The 16,662-nt window shown below is 42.0% G+C and overlaps 1 protein-coding gene across 1 annotated transcript in view; it reads left to right on the top strand.

Moving 5' to 3' along the window:
* Positions 1-16,662, top strand: part of dnal1 (dynein, axonemal, light chain 1) — an 83,947-nt gene that overhangs the window by 58,221 nt on the left and 9,064 nt on the right. Inside the window, exons 6-7 of the mRNA XM_059951957.1 lie at positions 2,854-2,980; positions 16,045-16,185. Coding sequence (XP_059807940.1) covers positions 2,854-2,980; positions 16,045-16,185 — 268 coding nt within the window. The remainder of the gene's footprint in view (positions 1-2,853; positions 2,981-16,044; positions 16,186-16,662) is intronic.

The raw sequence follows: 16,662 nt of genomic DNA, 5'->3' as shown, positions 1-16,662 counted from the left end.
AATTACAGACTGCAGCTTCAGATTTTCATGTGCATCTAATGTATAGATCTCTTTTTGTGGAGTGAGTGAGAAAGATTAATACTGCCTGTTTCACAAATGTTACAACTGCAAAGTCTACGTTATTTAAATAACAACACAGCCTCACTACTGTTCCAAGTTTATAAAAGGAATGTATTATCAGTTATTAAAAGAGTCCATAATAATGGATGTAGTGAACATATCATTCATTGGATTTTTATTGCATTTATTTAGTTAATATAGAAATTTAATCTTTAATTTAATATATCTCTAATTTAAATTCATCTGAGAATGGTTCTTGGTTACATCTAAATTGCCCATCTCACAATTAAGGGAATACAAATTTAGCATATTCAGCAAGCACTTGGAAGATTCAGCAGGCCAGACAACGTCTGTGGAGCAAGAAACAGAATAATGTTTCAGGTCAACGATCTTTCATCAGAACCGAGAAAAGCTGGAAAGCAACATGGAAGTGATTTGCAAAAGGAATGTTTGAAATTGGGTGGAGACTGGGTGACTGAAATGGTGGTAGAGCAGAGGGGAGAGGAGGTTGAAAGCTTACTCATTGCTATCTGTGTAACTCTTTTGCTCTCGCTGTCTCGAGATTGTTGCGAATTCTCAGATCACAGAACTCTGGGTGGGGGTGTAGGAGAGGGAGAGCAGTGCGACAGACTTTGAACACTGTAAATCAGCGCATTGCTTTGTTATGCCCCTCTGCCTTGCTGTGAAAAGGGACACCTCCTTTTCCCTTTATTAGGGAGAGAGCCTGTGGCAGGTCAGATTATTGGGTGAACAATTAGTTTCTGTTGTACTGCATATCATGGTCTTTATTGGGGGCCTTGCTATTGCATGTTTGGTGAGTAGAGGGTGCTGATGCTTTTTTGCGAAAATGGGTGGAAGTGGGGAGGATTGTTGTTTTGCTGCTTATGTGTGGGGGAAAGTTGGAGGGGGCTTTGGGGTCTAATGTTTTAACTATCATTCATTCTTTGGGGTGCTCTTCAGTTTTCATGGATGTCTAGGAAGAAAAAGAATATCAGGATGTACATGTTTGTATATTGTATACATTTCTCTGATATTAAATTGAACTGTTGAATCTATTTTCATAATTTAATATAGAAACATAGAAAACCTACAGCACAATACAGGCCCTTTGGCCCACAAAGTTGTGTCAAACGTGTCCCTACCTCAGAAACTACTAGGCTTACCTATAGCCCTCTAGTTTACGAAGCTCTATGTACCTTTCTAAAAGCCTCTTAAAAGACCCCATCGTATCCGCCTCACCACTGTTGACAGCAGCCCATTCCATACACTCACCACTCTCTTGAGTAAAAAAACTTACCCCTGACATCTCCTCTGTACCTATTCCCCAGCGCCTTAAACCTGTGTCCGCTTGTGGCAATCACTTCAGCCCTGGGAAAAAGCCTCTGACTATCCACACAATCAATGCCTCTCATCATCTTGTACCTCTCCATTTTGATACCAGTCTAATGACTGCACAGCAACTCCTTACAAAACCAATATATTAGAAACATGCTGTCCAGAACTAAAAGTTGTGCTCCAGATGGTTACCAAGCAAACTTTTATTAACATATTTCCATGCATGGTAACCCAGTGCCCTGAGATAAAGAACAATATGGGTCCATAATCCCTTATCCAAAATCCTTGGGGCCAGTTGCATTTTAGAATTTCTCGGATTTCAGAATTCCTCCTTATTGGTTCCAGGACCCCCCACAGATACCAAAAAACATGTATGCTCAAGTCCGTTATTTAACCTGGCTCATTGTGGTGGACTTTAGGACCCGGCAGAGTTCCAGACCTACGCACATCCTCCCGTATACTTTAAATCATCTCTTGATTACTTATAATACCTAATACAATGTAAATGCTATGTAAATAGTTGTTATACTGTATTGTTTAGGGAATAATGAAAAGAAAAATATTTTATTTCCAACAAAAACATTCAGTAAAACATAAAAGTATACAGCTTCGAACGAACCAAATCAAACACGTGGTAAATGACTTATTGGAATAATAGTAGAATGTTACTGTCACTATAAAACTTCAGTAACTTGTCTTTCTGTTTCTTTAAATCACATACAGTGGTAGTTCCGACACCATATTCTTAAGTAAGACGCTGCACAGACACACCACGAACAAGCTTCTGCAATAACTCCACTTTCTGCATTATTGATAATGATAGATGCTTCCTTTTTTTCCTCATTGTTACCCATAGGGGTATCTGCATCTCTTTTTGACATTTTCACAATGAAATTAAACACAAAGTCAACAGTGAACACAAAATATCAGCGAACAGCAAATGCAGGTGCAACCAGTACCAGCGCTGAGCCACAACTGATGTCTGGTGGCCTCTGCTAGTGCTGCCACGTCACCCCTGAGTGACGTCAGCTGTTGGTGAAAAAAACTTTGGTTTTCGGAGGTTTTTGGATTTCAGAATTTCGGATAAGGGATTGTGGGCCTGTATTTAATTCTACTCTAGATTTCTTGCCCTAAAACTCTGCATTTCCTCCTTTTTTTCCTTTCCTTCCTTCTTTTGATGCTGATTGTGTAAAAATAGTTATTTTGGTTATATTAATTTTCTTTTGTACCTGTCCACTAGCTTTTAGCTATTCTTAAATGTACTTTGCCTTGTGGATTATCTTCAATATTCTGCCAGTCTGCCTGTTTTCCTATTTGACTTTCAAATCCTTTTGCACTGCTAGACTCCACAGGAAGGAAATAATTGTTATTTGATCATTAAATGCTGGTACAAATAAACAAGTCAAGCTTCCTAGCTTTATGTACATTTGCTGTTGTAATCAGTTTGACTTTCTGCAGGAGGCAGTCGGGGAGACATTGGAAGAATTGTGGATATCATATAATTTAATAGAGAAGCTTAAAGGAATTCATGCTATGAAGCAGCTTCAAGTACTATACATGTCGAACAACCTAGTAAAGGATTGGGGTACGTTCCATGTCATCTATTTTTAAGAAAAACTTGCATTTCTGCAGAGCATATAATAACATCAAAACATGTAAAAATGCTTTATCGTCAATGAATGTTTTTGAAATACAGCTACTGTTCTCACGCAAGAAGCAGGATGACCAATTTGTGTTTGATGTGATTCCCCACTCATGGTTAAGGAATAAATATTGATTGGAATAGCAGCAAAAACTCACTAGTGTCCTTCAAAATATTGTAAGTCGTTTATGGGAATATTTGCACTTCACTAACAAACAATACTGTTTCTTTGGTCCTTAGAGGCTATGATTCAGTCCTCCGTACAAAAGTTTCTTCTTAGAAATGCCACACAGTGACAGGCCATTCTGATCCAATGATCCTGCACTGCCAATTGCACCTACATAATGAATTACCCTATTGACCCACGTTCTTCAACGAGCCTGCACTGCCAATTGCACCTACATAATGAATTACCCTATTGACCCACGTTCTTCAACGAGCCTGCACTGCCAATTGCACCTACATAATGAATTACCCTATTGACCCACGTTCTTCAACGAGCCTGCACTGCCAATTGCACCCACATAATGAATTACCCTACCGACCCATATTCTTTTTACATTATATGTCAATGATTTGGATTATGGAATTGATTACTTTGTTGTTAAGTTTGTAGACAGTACGAAGATAGGTGGAGGAGCAGGTGGTTTTGAGCAAATATAGAGTCTACAGTAGGACGTAAACAAAGGGGAAGAGTGGGCAAAGAAATGGCATTTGGAATTCAGTGTTGGAAAGTGTATGGTCATGTTTCGGGGTACTTGGAAGCACATGATAAAATAAGCTATAGACAGCAGGTTTCCTCAAGGGACAATCTTGCCTGACAAATCTGTTGGAATTCTTTGAAATAACAAGCAGGATAGACAAGGGAGAATCGGATAATGTTGTGTGCTTGGATTTTTAGGTATTTGATGAGGTGCCACACATGAGGCTGCTTAACAAGCTACGAGCTCGTATTTCAGGAAAGATTCTAGCATGGATAAAGCAATGGAGGCGAAGAGTGGGAATAAAGGGAACCTTTTCTGGTTTGCTGCCTGTGACAGGTGGTGTTCCACAAGGGTCTTTGTTGGGACTTATTCTTTTTACATTATGTGTCAATGATTTGGATGATGGAATTGATGGCTTTGTTGCAAAGTTTACAGATGATATGAAGACAGGTGGAGGGGCAGGAAGTTTTGAGGAAGTAGAGAGGCTACAGAAGGAATTAGGCAGATTAGGAGAATGGGCAAAGAAGTGGTAGATGGAATATTGTGTTGGGAAGTGTATGGTCATGCACTTTGGTAGAAGAAATGAAAGGATTTTCTAAATGGACAGAAAATATAAAAAATCTGAGGCACAAAGAGATTTGGAAGTCCTCGTGCAGGATTCCCTAAAGGTTAATTTGCAGGTTAAGTCTGTGGTGAGGAAGGCAAATGAGGTGTTTGCATTCATTTCAAGAGGACTAGAATATAAAAGCAAGAATGTAATGTTGAGACTTTATAAATCACTGGTGAACCATACTTGGAGTACTGTGAGCAGTTTTGGGCCCCTTAGAAAGGATGTGCAGAAACTGGAGAAGATTCAAAGGAGGTTCATAAAATTGATTCCAGGATTAAACGGCTTGTCATATGAAAAACACTTAATGTCTCCTGGCCTCTATTGAGTAGAATTCAGAAGAATGAGCGGTGACCTAATTGAAGCCTGTCGAATGTTGAAAGGCCTTGTTAGAGTGAATATGGAGAGGGTGCTTCCTACAGTGGGACTGTCTAAGACCGGAGGATACAACCTCAGAACAATGGGGGAGGGGGGGGCGGCATCCTTTTATAATGAAGATGCGGAATTTCTTTAGCCAGAAAGAATTGAATCTATGGAATTCATTGCCACAGGCAACTGTGAAGGCCAAGTCTTTAGGTATATTTAAGGCAGCATTTGATAGATTCTTGATTGGTCAGGGCATAAAAGAATATGGGAGAAAAGGCAAGAAATTGGGGCTGAGAGAAAAAAATGGATCAGCCATGATGAAATAGCGGAGCAGACTCGATGGACCAAATGGTCTAATTCTGCTCCTGTGTCTTATGGTCTTATGCTCGTGTATATCTTTGGAATGTGGGAGGAAACAAGCACCCAGAGTAAAGCCATGGGAAGAACATGCAAAGTCTTTACAGACAGTGGTGGGAAGCTGTCTACAAATACTAATGAAACATAAGAAATGCTGCCTGACCTGCTGAGTTCCTCCAGCATTTTGTGTATGTTACAAATACTAATGCAGATTGCAGGTCTGTGAATTCCCTCAGTATCCTGCTGTGTTGGAAACTGGGGTAAAATCTGTCTTTGGTTGTTATCAGAATCAGGTATATTATCACTGGCATGTGACGTGAAATTTGTTAACCTAGCAGCAGCAGTTCAATGCAATACGTAATCTAGCAGAGAGAAAAAAATAAATAAACAAGTAAATAAATTACATATATTGAATAATTTTTTTTTTAATATTCAAAAACAGAAATACTGTATGCTATTTTAAAAAAAGTGAGGTAGTGTCTACAGCTTCAATGTCCATTTAGGAATCTGATGGCAGAGGAGAAGAAGCTGTTCCTGAATCGCTGATTATGTGTCTTCAGGCTTCTGTACCTCCTACCTGATGGTAACAGTGAGAAAAGGGCATGCCCTGGGTGCTGGATGTCTTTAATAATGGACTCTGCCTTTCTGAGACACCACTCCCTAAAGGTGTCTTGGGTACTTTGTAGGCTCGTGCCCAGGATGGAGCTGACTAGATTTACAATCTTCTGCAGCTTCCTTCGATCCTGTGCGGTAGCCCCTCCATACCAGACCGTGATGCAGCCTGTCAGAGTGCTCTCCATGGTACAACTATAGAAGTTTTTGAGTGTATTTGTTGACATGCCAAATCTCTTCAAACTCCTAATACAGTTTAGCCACTGTCTTTATGACTACATCAATATGTTGGGACCAAGTTAGATCCTCAGAGATCTTGACACCAAGGAACTTGAAGCTGCTCACTCTCTCCACTTCTGATCCCTCTATGAGGATTGGTGTGTGTTCCTTCATCTTACCCTTTCTGAAGTCCACGGTCAGCTCTTTTGTCTTACTGGCATTGAGTGCTGGGTTGTTGCTGTGGCACCACTCCACTAGTTGGCATATTTCATTCCTGTACGCCCTCTCGTCACCACCTGAGATTCTACCAACAATGGTTGTATTGTCAGCAAATTTGTAGATGGTATTTCAGCTATGCCTAGCCACACAGTCACATGTATACAGAGAGTAGAGCAATGGGCTAAGCACACACACCTGAGGTGCACCAGTGTTGATTGTCAGTGAGGAGAATATGTTATCACCAATCCGCACAGACTGTGGTCTTCCTGTTAGGAAGTCAAGGATCCAATTGCAGAGGGAGGTACAGAGGCCCAGGTTCTGCAACTTCTCAATCAGGGTTGTGTGAATGATGGCATTAAATGCTGACCTATAGTCAATGCACAGCATCCTGACGTAGGTGTTTGTGTTGTCTAGGTGGTCTAAAGCCACATGGAGAGCCATTGAGATTGTGTCTGCTGTTGACCTATTGTGGGGATAGGCAAATTGCAATGGGTCCAGGTCCTTGCTGAGGCAGGAGTTCAGTCTAATTATAACCAACCTCTCAAAGTATAAATGCATTCAAGATTATTCATTTTTGGTGTATCTCCCTGGGCATTCCATTCTTGTGAATCAATGGAATAAATTGTGCTGAGGTGAGTCCAACCGTCACAATTGTGGAGACCATAACTGCATTTTTACTCTATAATGTGTTTTTTTTTAAACTCCAAGGAAATGTTATATTCACACTGGCTTTCTCAGCCCAGTTTTAGGCTTGATTAAGCCACTTTGATGTGACTCCATCTTTAATCTTCCTTAACTTTTTTTTAAAAAAAAGGAGCTATTAAGTTAAAAATATTTGAATATAATTATCTAGAAAATAGATTATGATTACAATTTTCTTTCTTGGTCTGTGTATCTGAAGCATTGGAGCAGGGACAGATATGTACAGTGAGATACAATCCATATGCAACATAATTTCCTGGAAATTCAAGGGTACATATGCAGCCTGTGCCATCCATAAGCAACTCCTGTAAGAGCAGGCATTCTCAGCCCCTGCAGAGCTTGCTTTTAATGTGACCTAAGGGTGATTTCTCAAAGTTTACCAAGAACTTCTATGAACCCAGTTCAGGTTTGTACTTTTAGAGTAACTTAATTTGGAGAAGGAAGTCGGAGGATCAGAACGGGAGTGCGGTGGGAGACATTTTGTTGTTTATTTTCTTCTTCTCATCGGAGTTAATGGAGTCGGGGTTGTGCAGGCATGTGATGTTGGGCAGTGAAGCGGGGAAGATTTTAAAAAGGCAGACATTCTGAATCAGGTTTCATTTGGAGAAAGAAATCGGAGGATCAGAACAGGAGTGCGGTGGGAGCCATTTTGAATTTTTTTCTTCTTCTTCTTCTCATCTGAGTTAAGAGAGTCAGGACTGCGCGGGCGTGTGATGTTGGGTAGTGAAGCGGGGAAGATTTAAGAAGGACACAGCCTTATACAGCGGGCAGTGGAGTGAGCCAGGAGCAGAGTGTAAGCTTAAGGGCTTTGGTTCAACAGGCTGAGGCAGAATCGGGCGAGGCAAGGTAGGTTTAGGTTTTTCCTGTTATTTGAGGAAAGGGGAAGTATGAGGGTGAGGGCAGCTTGTTGTTCTTGGTTTCGGATGTGGGAGGTCCTGGAGTCTCCTAGCCTCCCGGACGCCCATATCTGTGTCAGGTACGCCGAGCTGCAGCTCCTAAGGGTCTGTGTTAGGGAACTAGAGCTGCCGCTTCATGACCTTCGTCTGGTCAGGGAGAGTGAGGAGTTGATAGAGAGGAGTTACAGGCAGGTGGTCACACCGGGGCCACGGGAGGCAGACAGGTGGGTCACGGTTAGGAGGGGGGAAGGGGAAGAGTCAGGTACTAGAGAGTACCCCTGTGGCTGTACCCCTTGACAATAAGTACTCCTGTTTGAGTACTGTTGGGGGGGGAGGACAGCCTACCTGGAGCAAGCAACAGTGGCTGCGCCTCTGGCACAGAGTTCGGCCCTGTAGCTCAGAAGGGTAGGGAGAGGAAGAGGAAGGCAGTAGTAATAGGGGACTCTATAGTTAGGGGGTCAGATAGGCGATTCTGTGGACGCAATTAGGAGACCCGGATGGTAGTTTGTCTCCCTGGTGCCAGGGTCCGGGATGTTTCTAATTGCATCCACGATATCCTGAAGTGGGAGGGTGAGGAGCCAGAGGTCATGGTACATATAGGTACCAATGACATAGGTAGGAAAAAGGAAGAGGTCTTGAAAGGAGAATATAGGGAGTTAGGAAGGCAGTTGAGAAGAAGGACCACAAAGGTAGTAATCTCGGGATTACTGCCTGTGCCACGCGACAGTGAGAGTAGGAATGGAATGAGGTGGAGGATAAATGCATGACTGAGGGATTGGAGCGGGGGGGCAGGGATTCAAGTTTCTGGATCATTGGGACCTCTTTTGGGACAGGTGTGACCTGTACAAAAAGGACTGGTTACACTTGAATCCTAGGGGGACCAGTATCCTGGCGGGAAGGTTTAATAGAGCTGTTAGGGAGGGTTTAAACTAATTTGGCAGGGGGATGGGAACCGGAATGAGGGAGTGGAGGAGAGGGTAAACAGAAATAGATCTACGGTAGTGAGCAGTAAGGATGTCAGGAAGGACAGGCAGGTGATGGAGCAAATTTGCAGCCATTGGGATGAGATGAAATGCAATCAATGCAACAAGTACCAAATACTGGACTTAAGGTGTTATACTTAAATGCACCTTAAGGAATAAGGTGGATGATCTTGTTGTACAGTTACATATTGGCAGGTATGATATTGTGGCCATCACTGAGACGTGGCTAAAGGGTGCATGTCTCTGGGAGCCGAACGTCCAAGGATACACGGTGTATCGGAAGGATAGACAGGTAGGTAGAGGGGGTGGTGTGGCTTTAATGGTAAGAAATGATATTAAATCATTAGAAAGAGTTGACATAGGATCGGAAGGTACAGAATCTTTATGGGTTGAGCTAAGAAATCGCAGGGGTAAAAGGACCCTGATGGCAGTTATCTACAGGCCTCCAAACAGCTGCAGTGATGTGGACTACAAATTACAACAGGAAATAGAAAAGGCTTGCCAGAAGGGCAGTGTTATGATAATTGTGGGGGATTTTAACATGCGAGTGGATTGGGAAAACCAGGTCGGCACTGGATCTCGAGGGAGAATTTGTAGAATGTCTATGAGATGCCTTTTTAGAATAACTTGTTGTTCAGCCCACTAAGGGATCAGCTGTACTGGATTGGGTATTGTGTAATGAACCAGAGATGATTAGAGAGATGGAAGTGAAGGAACCCTTAAGAGGCAGTGATCATAACATGATTGAGTTCACTGTGAAATTTGAGAAAGAGAAGCCGAAATCCGATGTGTCGGTATTTCAGTGGAGTAAAGAAAATTACAGTGGCTTGAGAGAGGAACTGGCCAAGGTTGACTGGAAAGGGACACAAGCGGGAAGGACATTTCAAATGGATAAAGGATGCAACCATGGCTGACAAGAAAAGTCAAAGCCAAAGTAAAAGCAAAGCAGAGGGCATACAAGGAAGCAAAAATTAGTGGGAAGACAGAGGATTGGGAATTTTTTAAAAGCTTACAAAAGGAAACTAAGAAGGTCATTAAGAGGGAAAAGATGAACTATGACAGGAAGCTAGCAAATAATATCAAAGAGGATACTAAAAGCTTTTTCAAGTATATAAAGAGTAAAAAAACAGGTGAGAGTAGATATAGGACCCATAGAAAATGATGCTGGAGAAATTGTAATGGGAGATAAGGAGGTGGTGGAAGAACTAAATGAGTATTTTGCATCAGTCTTCACTGAGGAAGACATCAGCAATATTCTGGACATTTAAGGGTGTCAGGGTGGGAATGAATGGATCCCATTCTGGTTGGCTGCCGGTTACCAGTGGTGTTCCACAGGGGTCCGTGTTGGGGCCACTTCTTTTTACGTTGTATATCAATGATTTGAATTATGGAACAGATGGCTTTGTGCCTAAGTTTGCTGATGATACAAAGATAGGTGGAGGGACCGGTAGTACTGAGGAAACAGAGAGTCTGCAGAGAGACTTGAATAGATTGGGGGAATGGCCGAAGAAGTTGTAAATGAATTACAATGTCAGAAAGTGTATGGTCATGCACTTTGGTAGAAGAAATAAACGGGCAGACTATTATTTAAATGGGGACAGAATTCAGTTCTGAGGTGCAATGGGACTTGGGAGTCCTCGTGCAGGATACCCTTAAGGTTAACCTCCAGGTTGAGCCAGTGGTCAAGAAGGTGAATGCAATGTTGGCATTCATTTCTAGAGGAATAGAGCATAGGAGTGGGATGTGATGTTGAGGCTCTATAAGGCACTGGTAAGACCTCATTTGGAGTACTGTGTGCAGTTTTGGTTTTAAGAAAGGATGTGCTGGCATTGGAGAGGGTTCAGAAAAGATTCACTAAAATGATTCTGGGAATGAGAGGGTTAACATATGAGGAATGTTTGATCGCTCTTGGACTGTACTCCTTGGAGTTTAGAAGAATGAGGGGGGACCTCATAGAAACATTTCGAATGTTGAAAGGCATGGACAGAGTGGATGTGGCAAAGTTGTTTCCCATGGTGTAGTATGAGAGGACATGACTTGAGGATTGAAGGGTGTCCATTCAGAACAGGGATGCAAAAAAAATTTTTTAGCCAGAGGATGGTGAATCTATGGAATCTGTTGCCACAGTGGAGGCAAAGTCATTGGGTGTATTTAAGGCAGAGACAAATAGGTATCTGAGTGGTCAGGGCATCAAAGGTTATGGTGAGAAGGCAGGGGAATGGGACTAAAGGGGAGATTGGATCAGCTCATGATGAAATGGTGGAGCTGACTCAATGGGCCGAATGGCCGACTTCTGCTCCTTTGTCGTATGGTCTTATTTGCTTGACTTTCCCAAGGCAGCACTTCCACTGAGCTCACAGCATTTACCTAGGCGTCATCCACCCACTTCCTGTAGTGCAATGATTAAATTACTTAGCTGGCAAACAAGAGTTCTGGACCATTGATCCAGAGTCAGGAATTTATTTCCACTATGAAAGCTGGGAAATTTAAATTAAACAAGCGTGTATCTTGAATAAAAAATAATAAATTTCTTTCAGAAGCAATAACCATGAAGCTAATTGTTTTGCTGTAAAGATCCATCTGAGTTGCAATCTGCAATTTAATTTTAGTAAATAATATAGAATTTAAACAAATCTAGTCATTAGTAATGATATATCATTTCCAACACTATTCCTGGCTATACAGTTGGTCAGAAGTTTACAGACACCTTAGCCAAATACATTTAAACTCAGTTTTTCACAATTCCTGACATTTAATCCTAGAAAACATTCCCCGTCTTAGGTCAGATAGGATCACTATTTTAAGAAAGTGAAATGTCAGAATACTAGTAGAGAGAATGATTTATTTCAGCTTTTATTTATTTCATCACTTTCCCAGTGGGTTAGAAGTTTACATACACTTTGTTAGTATTTGGTAGCATTGCCTTTAAATTGTTTAACTTGGGTCAAATGTTTTGGGTAGCCTTCCACAAGCTTCTCACAGTAAGATGCTGGAATTTTGTTCCATTCCTCCAGACAGAACTGGTGTAACTGAGTCAGGTTTGTACGCCTCCTTGCTTTTTCAGTTCTGCCCCCCAAATTTTCTATCGGATTGAGGTCAGGTCTTTGTGATGGCCACTCCAATACCTTGACTTTGTTGTCCTTAAGCAATTTTGCCACAACTTTGGAGGTATGCATGGGGTCATTGTCCATTTGGAAGACCCATTTGCGACCAAGCTTTAACTTCCTGGCTGGTGTCTTGAGATGTTGCTTCAATATATCCACATAATTTTCCTTTCTCACGCTATAATCTATTTTGTGAAGTGCACCAGTCCCTCCTGCAGCAAGGCATCCCCACAACATGATGCTGCCACCCCCATGCTTCACAGTTGGGATGGTGTTCTTTGGCTTGCAAGCCTCATCCTTTTTCCTCCAAACACAACGATAGTCATTATGGCCAAACAGGCCGATTTTTGTTTCATCAGACCAGAAGACATTTCTCCAAAAAGTAAGATCTTCATCCCCATGTGCACTTGAAAGCTGGAGTCTGGCTTTTTTATGGTGGTTTTGGAGCAGTGGCTTCTTCCTTGCTGATCAGCCTTTCAGGTTATGTCGATATAGGACTCATTTTACTGTGGATATTAGATACTCATCTACCTGTTTCGTCCAAAATCTTCACAAGGTCCTTTGCTGTTGTTCTGGGATTGATTTGCACTTATCGCGCCAAAGTACATTCATCTCTAGGAGACGGAATGTGTCTCCTTCCTGAGCGGTATGATGGCTCCGTGGTCCCATGGTGTTTATACTTGTATGCTGTTGTTTGTACAGATGAACGTGGTACCTTCAGGCATTTGGAAGTTGCTCCCAAGGATGAACCAGACGTGACATCATTTTCTGACCTCAATCTAATAGAAAATTTGTGGGCAGAACTCACCAGTTCTGTCTGGAGGAATGGAACAAAATTCCAGCATCTTACTGTGAGAAGCTTGTGGAAGGCTACCCAAAACGTTTGACCCAAGTTAAACAATTTAAAGGCAATGCTACCAAATGCTACAAAGTGTATGTAAACTTCTGACCCACTGGGAAAATAATGAAAGGAATAAAAGCTGAAATAAATCATTCTCTCAACTATGATTCTGACATTTCACGTTCTTAAGATAAAGTAGTAATCCTAACTGACCTAAGACAGGGGCTGTTTTCTAGGATTAAATATCAGGAATTATAGAAAAACTGAGTTTAATTGTTTTTGGCTAAGGTATATGTAAACTTCTGACTTCAACCGCATGTAGCAATATTGTACAGCTGGTTTAATTGGTTTGTTAGGAGATTGCTTACTGTCTCTTGTATGGTCTTTGTGTGCTGTTATCACACTGTACCGTATTGCAGATTCACAAGTTTAGCCCTCCATTTTTATGTTGGCTACTCACATGTTCAATTCCAGTCACAACTCTGGATCAAATAAAGTGTGCACAAAACAACATCCAAGCATGGACCAGAAAACTGACAAGTAATATTAGGTCTTTATTCTTGGGAGCGTAGAAGGTTGAGGGGGGACTTGATAGAGGTATTTAAAAGTATGAGGGGGATAGATAGAGTTGACGTGGATAGGCTTTTTCCATTGAGAGTAGGGGAGATTCAAACAAGAGGACATGAGTTGAGAGTTATGGGGCAAAAGTTTAGGGGTAACACGAGGGGGAACTTCTTTACTCAGAGAGTGGTAGCTGTGTGGAAGAAGCTACCCTAAGGAAAGGAATGAAGGGTTATGGGCTGAGTGCGGGTCAGTGGGACTAGGTGAGAGGAAGTGTTCGGCACGGACTAGAAGGGCCGAGATGGCCTGTTTCCGTGTTGTAATTGTTATATGGTTATAATATTTATGTCAAAGAAATGTAGGCAAGAAGGAATCTATTCTCTTACCCTTGACAGTTAATAGCATTACTATTGTAGTGCCTTTGCTATCAATGATCTGGGGCTCAGCACTGATGAGAAACTCAGTCCGTTTCTACCACCAAGAAGCCAAGGATTTAGGTGCAAGGGAACACCATCACATGCAAGTCTCCTCCAAGTCACATGCCATCAAGGCTTCGTATATATTAGTGTTCCTTCCTTGTAGCATTATCCAAATCCTGGGTCCTCTTATCTATCTGGATTATTGGAACCAGTATAATTACAATGTTTACAAAGGTGGCTCACTACCATCTTCTCAACGACAATTAGAGATGGAAATAGACTCTGGCCTTGCCAGAGACATGCAGATCCTGAAAATTAGTCTATATTACTAGAGTGAAGAGATGTACTGATTATATAATGCCTTGGTGAATGTGCACCTGGAGTATTGTGTACAGTTTTAGTTTCTTTATCTTTTTTTGAAAAAACTATATATTTGCCATACAGGAGTGCAGTGGAGATTCACTGGATGAATTCCAGGGATATCATGTTTGTTATGAGTTGAGATGAAGTGGATCTCTGAGGCAGCTCATCACTACCTTCCTCAGCAAAATTCCTGGGGATTCTCTTGGCTGAGGAGTATCAAACTAAGGATCGGCTTATTAGAATAAAGGGCTGAGTTGAAACCAGCTGAGAGGGAAGATAGATGGGTGGGGGAGGGGTTGAAGTGAGAAGTTGGGAGGTGATAGATGAGAAATGTAAAGGGCTGAAGAAGATGAATTCTGACAGGACAGGAGGGTGGACCATGAGAGAAAGGGAAGGAGGAGGAGCATCAGAGTAAGGTGAAGGTCAGGTGAGGAGAAAAGCAGGGTTAAGAGAGGCGCCACAATGGGGAATGGAAAAAGAGGAGGGGAAAGGGGGTGTGAAATTACCACAAGTTAACAAAATCAATATTCATGCTGCCAGGTTGGAGACTACCCAGACGGATTGCGAGGTGTTGCTCCTCTAACCTGAGAGTGGCCTCGTCATGGCAGTAGAGGTGATCATAGATTGACATGCCAGGATGGGAATGGGCAGTGCAACTGAAATGGTTGGCTGGGAAATCCTGCTTGTTGCAGGAGCAGCAAAGGTGCTTGACAAAGCGGTCTCCTAACATGGCTCTTTATTCCTTTCCAGATATGCTGCTTGACTCCTGAATTCCTCCAGAATTTTGCCCATCTAATCTGCTCTGCCATTTCATCATGGCTGATCCATTTTCCTCTCAGCCCAAATCTCCTGCCTTCTCCCCATAACCCTTCATGTCCTGACTAATCAAAAATCTGTCAGCCTCTACCTTAAATATACCCAATGACTGACCTCCACAATGGTCTGTGGCTACCTATTCCATAGATTCACCACCTGCTGGCTAAAGAAATTCCTCTTCATCTCTGTTATAAGTGGATGTCCCTCTGTTCTGAGGCTGTGCTCCAGAATAGACTATATACAAATGTAGCATTTGTAATATCACAGCAATCACTGCAAATCTTGTGGCATTCTGCATATATAAAGCAGCTATTTAAATGCATGCATTTAAGAAAATAACAGGATTGCGGTCCAGGCGCTTTTTTGGCATTTATGTTTGTAGAGCATAAAATTCTCTCATTATTGGTAACATGAGAAGTGTTAAATCTCCCTTTTTTTTGTTCCACTTTCTGCCCAGTGTATAAGGCCAGTTGGGCCCTTGAGACTTTTTTTTTTAACCACTTCTCTGACTTTAACTTTGGCTGCATTTTTATGTTAGCATTTCAACCCCTTCACACCCTCCTCCCCGCTCCTTCCCACCCACCAACCTAGACTGACAAGACTGTCTGCATCTACTTTAAAAGGGTAAAAGATTCCTCTTGCAATGAGCTTTGAAGAAAGGGTCCAAAGATTCATAACATTCTGAGAGGAAAATATGAACATCATTTGCCTTAAATTTTTAGTTTCTCCTAAAAGGGGGACGCTTGCTCTTGTAGGTTCTCCCACAAAAGGAAGCATCCTCTCCACATCCCCTGTGTCAGAGCTCCTCAGGATTTTGTATGCAATGTGCAGGAGAGCATAATAACCATTAGGCAACTATTTACCCCCTCTGACTTGGACTGCCTTACCCCTTTGAAGAAATATTAATTCTGATGAGGGTGCAGGTAATGAATTTTTATTTCTTCACAGGACAGCAGTTAGTTACCAACTTCTCTATCAAACTCTCCACCCCCTCAGCACCACCCACTCCCTAACCTTACCACTTCTCTCTAACCCTACCTACCCCATCTTTCTTCCTCTTACCCACCTTGTTGCCCTCTTATTCCCCCAGTTAGTCCCCTCTACTTGCCCCCAATCTTGCACAGTCACCCACTTCGAACACCTCCATTGTCAGCTATCCCCCACCACTCCCTCTCTCACCATCCCCCTCAACCTTCTACCTGCACTCAGTTTCTCATAATTGCCTTTGTTACCTTTAGCTGAGTTTAGCAAGCTAGCTGATCTTCCTAACCTGGTTGACCTCGTTTTTGTGGGGAATCCATTAGAAGAGAAGTATTCATCTGAAGGCACCTGGGTGGATGAAGCAACAAGGAGACTCACACGGCTGAAAAAACTGGATGGTATGTTAATTGGCCCAGTACATATTTCATAATGGGTGTAGAAGGAGGTTGTACTGCTTATTGAAAATATGTTAGCTAATGGTCCCAAAATGTCTATTAACTATTCTACCCTAATCCTCCCTTTAGTCTCCTATATGGGGCTGGAATTGACAGTGGTCTTAGGATGTGGGGAAAATATGGGCCTTTATAGTTGAACGCATGACAACCAGTGGTGCAGTTAGGGGCTTGTACGTAAGTTGGGCAAAAGCTGCAATCTTGGAGGTGGGGTTGAAGGAGGGCACTGAAAAAGGAGGAATAAGTTTGTGGATCTATTTTAAAACTGAGATTTTAAATCTGAAGATATTTGGATCTTTGGGTGAAGGGGTTGGATACAAAGTTCAATGCAAGCAGTAAATCTTTAGCTTAGTTTATGACAGATATAAACTAGAGACCTACCAGGTTGAAAGTTACAGTGGTCAGCAAGACTAATCTTAAAAC

This window comes from Hypanus sabinus, chromosome 2, assembly GCF_030144855.1.
Source record: "Hypanus sabinus isolate sHypSab1 chromosome 2, sHypSab1.hap1, whole genome shotgun sequence".
Lineage (NCBI taxonomy): Eukaryota > Metazoa > Chordata > Chondrichthyes > Myliobatiformes > Dasyatidae > Hypanus > Hypanus sabinus.
Note: the sequence above shows the minus strand (reverse complement) of the source record. Positions and strands in the feature narration are given on the sequence as shown.